The sequence below is a fragment of the Copadichromis virginalis genome, linkage group LG18 (genome assembly GCF_057382275.1).
Source record: "Copadichromis virginalis isolate Kocher_CV1m ecotype Utaka linkage group LG18, C_Virginalis_male_GT1.1, whole genome shotgun sequence".
Classification (NCBI taxonomy): Eukaryota; Metazoa; Chordata; class Actinopteri; order Cichliformes; family Cichlidae; genus Copadichromis; species Copadichromis virginalis.
In genome coordinates this window covers 2,525,814-2,534,056 of record NC_140635.1, presented here as the reverse complement: position 1 = coordinate 2,534,056, position 8,243 = coordinate 2,525,814, and the positions used below count along the sequence as shown (strand labels likewise).

General features: G+C 42.1%; 1 protein-coding gene across 2 annotated transcripts; it reads left to right on the top strand.

Annotated features, from left to right (window-relative positions):
- Positions 1-3,608: 3,608 nt before the first annotated feature.
- Positions 3,609-7,038, top strand: LOC146686900 (transcriptional regulator Myc-2-like). Of its 2 annotated transcripts, none has more exons than XM_085440134.1 (3): positions 3,609-3,845; positions 4,450-5,062; positions 6,098-7,038. In XM_085440134.1, exons 2-3 carry the CDS (start codon positions 4,459-4,461, stop codon positions 6,595-6,597), a joined length of 1,104 nt encoding a protein of 367 aa, XP_085296260.1. In that variant the 5' UTR covers positions 3,609-3,845; positions 4,450-4,458; the 3' UTR covers positions 6,598-7,038. The 2 variants fall into 2 exon arrangements, with proteins under 2 accessions (XP_085296260.1, XP_085296259.1); XM_085440133.1 differs by having other exon boundaries at positions 6,095-7,038.
- Positions 7,039-8,243: the final 1,205 nt, after the last annotated feature.

Genomic DNA, 8,243 nt, shown 5'->3' with positions numbered 1-8,243 from the left:
CTTTGCTTCTCTCTTTCAAACCGAGGCAGACGTTTTTATTTGTGTGAGAAGTTGTCAGATTTATAGTAAACAGGAAATACTTTGTTGCCATGGATTCAGTGAGTCAAACTGGTGCAGCGGTGTGACGTATACCTTGGAGTGTGATACAGCCTGACACTGTATCACTGTCTGAAAAAGTATCTTAATCCTTGATTAAGGTTGTTATTTATGAAAACATGCTCATCTTTTAAAATGTAAGGCTCGCCTATCATCGGCTCTTCTATTCAGGTCTTTAAGTTAGAAATTCCAGTTAGTCGGATGTTTTTGAAGCTGTCCTTGGTTATATGTGGACAACTCTGACATTAACTGGCCTGTTCCTCCAGCTGGAGTCTTTCCTGGGTTCATGTTGTGTTTTGTCTAATGCCATATTCATGCAGCCTTGCTGGAAGTCAGTTATGTACGTCAGAAATCCCAGATTACATCTGATTACAAACACTGGGAACACAAATCTTAAACACTTGTTTGGTTTAAATAAATGTGTAGTTTGAATATTTCAGCTAAATCTTCTGCTTTGTTATGTTATGAAATTAAATTTAGGAAAAATTAATATAACTCCTACAACTGTTTACAACTTGCATAGTTCCCATTTCTGTATAGCTGTATATCCCAGATTCTGTAAAGTTATTTATTTCATATTCTGTATAGTTTTTCATATTTATATCCTGTTCATAGCCTGTACATAGCTTGTACTCACTACAGCCTGTACATACTTATAGTTATAGAATATTCACAACATACTTCATACCGTGTACATTATAACATACCATAATAGACCCATTTCTGTAATATACTCACATATCTATATTATTGCTAATATATATTGTAATATATCTATATCACTAAAGCACTTCTGGATGGATGCAAACTGCATTTCGTTGCCCTGTACCTGTGCATGTGCAATGACAATAAAGTTGAATTCTATTCTATTCTATTCTATTCTATTCTATTAAATGTCTTGTCTTAATGTTGGTTTAAAATGGAGCACTGTAACAAAAAATAATTTCCCCCAGGGATCAATAAAGTATTCTGATTCTGATTCTGATTCTGATTAAAATGGCACATACTCTATCCACTTACCTCCATCCCTCCATCCACAGACAACAATAAGAATTTATGGTTATGGTTGGTAATGCAGTGTGTTGTTACAGCCACAAGAGGGCAGCAACCTTAAGGTTTTATCTTTAGCAGCAACATTTATATAGATGATATTTTATTAAAGGTAAATGTTATTCATGTTATATTGACGGTATTGTAAAAAGCAGGCAGAATTATAAAGAATAATAAATTAAATCTAACAAAAAACTAGACGTGGAAAATGCAAAGATAAACAAGAATCCTGCAGTTTGAGGCAGTGTGAGGTTTTGACCAGCAGGGGGCAGCAGAGTAAAAGGCAGGAGGAGCTGCTGTTAAACAAAGGTTGGCTCAAATCATGAAATAGTGTTGCATGCGGTGGGTTGTGTATTTTATAGTGATATCCGGTACACAGTGAGTGTTTCTGTAGCACTTTGAAGTCCTCAGCGTATCCCAGAGTATCTGCACCTGTGTGTTTTCCTCACCTGTGTCCACTTGCCTTAATTAGACCCGTGCGTATTTATGGTGCTGCCTCCACTTTGTTTCTTGGCGTGTCTGTGAGCCTCTTCTGTGGTCTTTGTGTGTCATGGATTTAGTAAACAGGTTTGCTGTTTTTATTCTGGGTCTTCTCTAAGATGCTGTTAAAAAGCTCACCACCCTCCAAAACACCTTCACAGGTAGGTCTTCTGGGCCAGTGGCTTTTCCCCACCTCTCACTCGATCCTCTGCGCTTCCTGATTTTCTAACTGTCATCCTCTCATTTCTACATTCATCACATCCCCAGAGTACTCCTTCCATCTTCACACTCCTTTCACTTGTTAGCACATTATCATCTCCATCCTTAATCACTTCTGTCCTTTCCTGCTTAGTCGATCATTACAAGTCATTTTCTCCTCCTTTGGTATCAGCCTGAAATACAGCTTACTGGGCTTTTTGCTTTGTCACCTCTTTGTCGTACACTTAAGCTCCCAGTACTTCCACTTTCTTCAGCTTCCTGAATATCCCACTTTTTTTGCTGACCCAAATACCTTCCTGCACTGCCTCATTCCACCACCAAGTCTCCTTGTATTTCCCGATACACCAAACACTTTCTTGGCCGTTTCCTCAGCACTTCCAGTCATCTGCTAAGTCCTTCCTACCACCCAGAGCCTGTCTCAGCTCCTCCCAAACTGTGTGCGGCATTCTTGGCTCTGCATTCACTCACTTCCTCCCACAGACTTCCATCTGATGCCCCCTAGCTGCATTCTCGTTAAATCTAACACTCTTGGCCATCATCCAGTGTTCCTCCCTCCTCTTGAAGTACAGGTTCACCAACAACCTTTTCACCTGCTCATCACCTGTGTCCCCTTCCCTGACACGTCCACTGAAGTCTGCTTCAAAAAGCTGGTTTAAATGTACCTCTGAGGACATCAAATACAGCAACAGGCTGTAATGAAGCAATAAACAGCCGATGCAGCTGTTCCTCGTGACATCTTTAACAGCTAAACATCTGGCGCGCCTGTTGCCTCAGTTTCTGTGTTTCTGCTTCTTTCACCTCATTTTTGATGGGAGGGTCTAAGATATGAGGAGAGAAATAAAGGATGTACACCTGAGAAATGAGACCTGGAGATGGTTGAAGCACATTCTTTCATTTTGTGAATTTAAAAAGAAATAAATAAATAGTTTCTTCATAGGTCTTGACCATGGAGCCCATAATCTGTTCTTTATATTTCAGTTTCATAGATGTTATTTTGATGTTGTCTTTCCCAGAATTAATTTAGATGACATCAAAACAGAGAAAATAAAAAATCACATCAAAGTAAAATGAATAAATATAATAACAGTATATTTGCTGTGCTAAATTCTTGTTTCTCATTTTAGTTGCTTTGTTTATAATTTTTCAAAATAGTTGTTTAAATATGTTTTGTTTTTGTTTAAAATTCCTTCTCTTAGGTTAGTTTTCCTTTCAAATTTTATTTTATTCTTTAATGATATTGTAATTGTTTTTATTTTATCAAACTTGATTCATTTAATACATTTTCTATTAGCAGATTACTTTTTTTTTTTTTTTTTTTTAGTCTTTTAATCTAGTTTTAAATCTTTCTATTACATGTCGTGTTTTGCTTTTGCATTCGGAGCTCGTGATCGTTTTCTTCGTTCTGTTGTTTGTTTGTTTATTCAATCCAGGTTTTCTTTCGATAAACATTGTTTTTCTTGTTTGTTTTCATGACTTCATCACGGGATAAGAGCGGGTTTCCCGGAACTTTGTTCCTTTACATCACTTACAGTCACGACCACCCTCTTACCATTCACAAAAAGTACACGTCCGCTGAGTAAAATAGTTCCCATATTTTGCACATCTTCTTGCTGAATTTAAAGTAAAACTAATACTACAATCAAGCTTTTATGGCAGAAATGCACTAAAGGTTATTTTCTAAAGGGTCAGCAGCACATCGATAGGTCCCGTTTGTTTACTACGTAGTTCGCATTTGGCGGGAAGATTGTAGTGCCGGCGGATGAAGATATAAAAGCCGGAGTATTTAATGTGTGTGAAGCAGCTGATGGCTGAGTTTCACGCTGAGACGGCAGAGCAGCTGGGCGACACTGAGGGACCGTTATAGCGTCTGTTCTCGAGAAACTGAGGATTATTTAAGACTGACAGGCTCTGCTGGACAAAGCCCGCTATAAGTTTACTCGTTACTCGCTTGAACATTTGGACCTTTTTCACGTTTTCACCTTAACTGTTGGAGAAAAACGGTAAGTTTATGTCTGAAGCTTTCTGGATGCTTTTCTTTGCTGTCGTTTAACTTTTCGCTTAGTCAGTTTAAAATGTGTGCCGAATTTATCGCTGATGTTCGTTCTTCGCATTTTGACCGTTTTTCCTTTGATGCGTGACTCTGAATAAATGATTCAACGTTATTAAACTAGCGTCGCGCATTTTGACAGCTGAGTTTCGCATATCTGCAGAAGTTCTCGCCTGTCTGGAGACTTTACTCATACTGAAGCTCTGTGTTTAACTCTGCTCTGCAACCTTTACTTATGTCTTTTAACCGCATATTCTGTTCTTATTTTTTGATAAAATTACTACTTTTAAAGCTGTTACGCATGTTAAATCCCGAGTTTTAATACATTTGAGTGAGTGTATCTGCACTGCAGATGTGTGTAGTGCTGTTTACTGATGAAGGATCTTTGCTTTCTATTATGTAAACTCGGACTTTAATCCAAAGAAAGCTAAACTAGCTGTTTTTTGAATGGAGTCTGGCATGCTTAACTGATTCTCCTGCACTGTTGTAATATCAGATGGTTTTTGATGTTGTGGTCATGTGCTTGGCTCAGGCTGACCTCCTGTTGTGTTTCTCAGGCCGCCGTCATGCCGCCGGTGTTGAACAGCACAAACTACGATTATGACTACGACGTGGTCCAGCCCTACTTCTTCCTGAATGGTGAAGAGGAAGACTTCTACCCTCCTCCACGCAGCCAGCTCCTGCCGGCTCCCAGCGAAGACATCTGGAAGAAGTTCGAGCTGCTGCCTACACCTCCCTTGTCCCCCAGCCGGAGACCCTCCCTGTCTGCCGCCGACCACTTGGAGGCGGTGTCTGACCTCTTGGACGATGACCACAGCTCCTCTGCAGCATTTCTGCAGTCCTTCATCATCCAGGATTGCATGTGGAGCAGCAGCTTCGCCGCCGCCACAGAGCTGGAGAAGGTGGTGTCAGAGAGGCTGGCCTCGCTGCGGGCCCGCCGGGACTCCTGCAACACTAAGACCATCACAGACAGAACAGCTGACGAGCAGGTGGGCGGGTCTCAGGTGAGCGCTGGGTACCTGCAGGACTTCCACACCTCGGTGACAGACTGCATTGACCCCTCTGTGGTGTTCCTGGGTGAGAAGCAGATGGATGATGGTGTGGCGATGGAGGTGGGGTCTGAGCTGAGACTGGACTCGCCACCACCCAGCAGCAGTGACAGCGAATCAGGTGAGTTTTATTTTGAAAAGCCAGCTCTTTAATCCTGAGTATCAGAGTCACTGAACTCTGAATTCTGCTTTTCTCCGACCTTTCCTTCACTTCTCATTTACCCTCTGAGACCAGTGGTTAGAAACAAAGAAGCATCAGGTAGGATCCACTTGCATTTTGGGAAATGTAGTAACCCAGTGATTTTCAGAGCATCTCAAAATACTGCATCTATTGATATCCAACACTACTGTGGTGTGGCCATCCTTTAATTACAGCGTCTGGGAACAGCCTATCACCAAGCAGGCAAATATCCTGCAGGCTGTGTGAGGATTTTCATAACAGAAGTAGAAACGACAGACTTTTCCTAAAGTAGTGAAATTATTTTTAATTTATTAGACTTACAAATATTAGATGCTGCAAACATTGTGACATCCTGCACGCGCGCGCGCACACACACACACACAGGTCAGATCTCTGAGTCAGGGAGCCTAAACAAGGCGGGGCTCAACAGGCTCAGGTGCGTTGGGGTCCAATCAGCTGACATAAGTGAACTCCTTAAAATCAGTAGCTGGTTTTCTTCTTGCGGTCAGTACTTTTACATCACAGGAAGTGCAGAGGACAGTCAAATGATGTGGGGGCTCTCAGTGAAGCCGTACCTGTCATCCCAGATCAGACCAGCTGTTCAGAAAGCTTCACCACAGGGCTCTTTCTGTTCCTCATACGTCACCATTATTTTGACGCTATAGTTACTGTGGATAGTAGTACACTAAAACGTAACCTTGGTCTGAATTAAGCTGTGGATTAAAATATCCACCAGTACTGTCAGTGTCAGCAGACATCTGAGAAATGTTTTCATTGGCCGGTAAATGTCTGAAAACTATGGAAAATATGGAAGCGAGGAGTTCAAGGAGGGCACGTTTTCTGTCTCGCTCTGCTGCTTTCACTCGTTTTCTGTCCCTGTTCAGTCACTCGTCCATCAGCAGGACGGTGGTTTTGGCTCAGACCGCGATCACTTTTATTTACACCAGAATGTTTTTCCTTGTTTTTTCTCAGAAGAGGAAGATGATGAAGAGGAAGAGGAAGAGATCGATGTGGTGACAGTGGACAGGAGAAAGTCATCTCGACGGTCCCACACCTCCCCTCTGGTCCTGAAACGCTCTCATGTCAACATCCACCAACACAACTACGCTGCCCAGCAACCCCCTGAGAAACGTGTGAAGGCGGAGAGCAGCAGCGCGGCACCGAGGCAGAGCGGCGGGCGCCGGTGCTGGAGCCCGAAATCGGAGGGCGAGGACAACGACAAGCGCAGGACTCACAACGTGCTGGAGAGGCAGCGGAGAAACGAGCTGAAGATGAGCTTCATGGTTCTGAGGGACGAGGTCCCAGCGGTGGCCAACAATGAAAAAGCGGCGAAGGTGGTGATCCTGAAGAAGGCGGCGGAGTTCATCATGGAGGTCAGAGAGCAGGAGAGGAAGCTGTTGGCAAAGAAAGATGAACTGAGGAAGAGGAGCAGAGAGCTGAAGCAGAGGCTGCAGCAGCTCAGGACTTCACATTAACATCTGCTCAGTCGTTCTAGTTTCTTCACTTCAGGTTTTAAAGCTAAAATAATGACCGACGTCACCTGAATGCAGCACGCTGCCCGTGGGGCTCGCTGCTCGTCTGTAATCAGGTTTTCTGTTTTTTATTTATTTTTGTTTTTATTGACTATTTTAATTTAAAGTAGTTTTTCAAACATTCCAGTTTATGAGGCGACAATGTGAATAAATATGTGTCATAACTTTAATTTACAGCTGATGATGAACAATAATTTAATTCACTATTTAATCCGTTCACTCCCTAAAGCTTTTGTATTTGTGATTGTGTATTTTTAATTTCAGAGTTCATTTTTATATATATATATTGTTTTTGTTCAAAAGCTTTTTTTGCACTAAAAGTACATCAGAAGTGTTTTCATCCCTTCAGAATAAAAGCCCTTCACATGTTGGAGCTTCTCTTGATCTCAAAGTGTCTGCTTTGTTTCTGCAAACCTCCCTGTTTGTTTGTAAGTCCCAGAATTCATGTGGTGGTGTGAAACGTGCCTCAGGCAGCCGCTGGATCCCCCTAGAAGGATCAGCTTAAACCCACAGTGACGTTACCCCACAGTCACTGATAAACTTCCAAGTTTCAGTGGAAGTGTTTTCAGCTTCTTGTAACATCTGAGGGTGGAATCGCCAAGTTGGTTCCTTAGAGACAAATTCAGCCTCTTGAAAATGATCCAGCGCATATTCCTGTGGGTCATTTTCATGGCATTTCCTCTGTATTCTGGCCTGAGCTGTTTCTTTTCAGTCATTACTCAACATTTCGGCTGCGTCATCGGAGAACATCCGGCCCAGCGGAGCAGCGCGCTGAGGCTGTCGTGGTGCTGCGCGATTTCCACACTGAACACGGGGTGAAAGTTCAAACCAAATCAGCTGCTCTGCATTTACCAGCCGCATCACTTTAAGAGGGTCAAAGGTCAACCGGCATGGCTTTGACTGAACAGTATCTATATACACATAACTCCCTACTCTAGTAGTTAAATAATCTTTTGACTGAATAGCTGTCAAAGTTAATTTAACTCAGGACCACAGAACGTAACAATCAAACACACCCGAGTTAGTCACATAATTCAGTGTAAGTTCAGGCCAATCACGTTCACACAAAGCTGTCAAACATACAGCTGATCTCAGAAAGCAGCAGGCTGTACACTTACGTAATCAAATATATCCTGATCATGTGTCATACAGCCTGGACTCAGCAAAAAAACTGTATTGATTGAACACAGAGGTGGTAAATGTGTCCATATGCTGAGTCACGAATGTTCCCACCTGGAAGTGTTCGTTCTTCACTCCACAGAGAATTTACAGGGAACTGTAGGGAACGCAACACGATATGAAATTCAGTTTGTGACTTATGCTCAGATCAGTCAGGCAGGGTTTGTGTTCGGCTCGCTCGTCAGATCTGGTTTTAAAGGATTGAAGTTGTTACAATGAAACAAGCTGGAGGCGACAAACAAGCTTCACTGAAACAGGCTGGTGTCACAGTCATTTATTTTTACTGTTGAATGTGATATAAATGAGTGATGTAAGTAAAACAACCTAAAATCTGAGGTTTCTGAGGCAGAACAGGATAGTGTGTTTTTGAAATATACGCTCAAAATGAATGAGACCAATAAAGCAAATAT

Excerpts from the sequence above, each read along its gene's own strand:
- LOC146686900 (XM_085440133.1), top strand. The coding sequence starts at position 4,459 with ATGCCGCCGGTGTTGAACAGCACAAACTACGATTATGACTACGACGTG. Across the intron at positions 5,063-6,094 it reads CAGCAGTGACAGCGAATCAG|AAGAGGAAGATGATGAAGAG; the intron begins GTGAGTTTTATT and ends GTTTTTTCTCAG.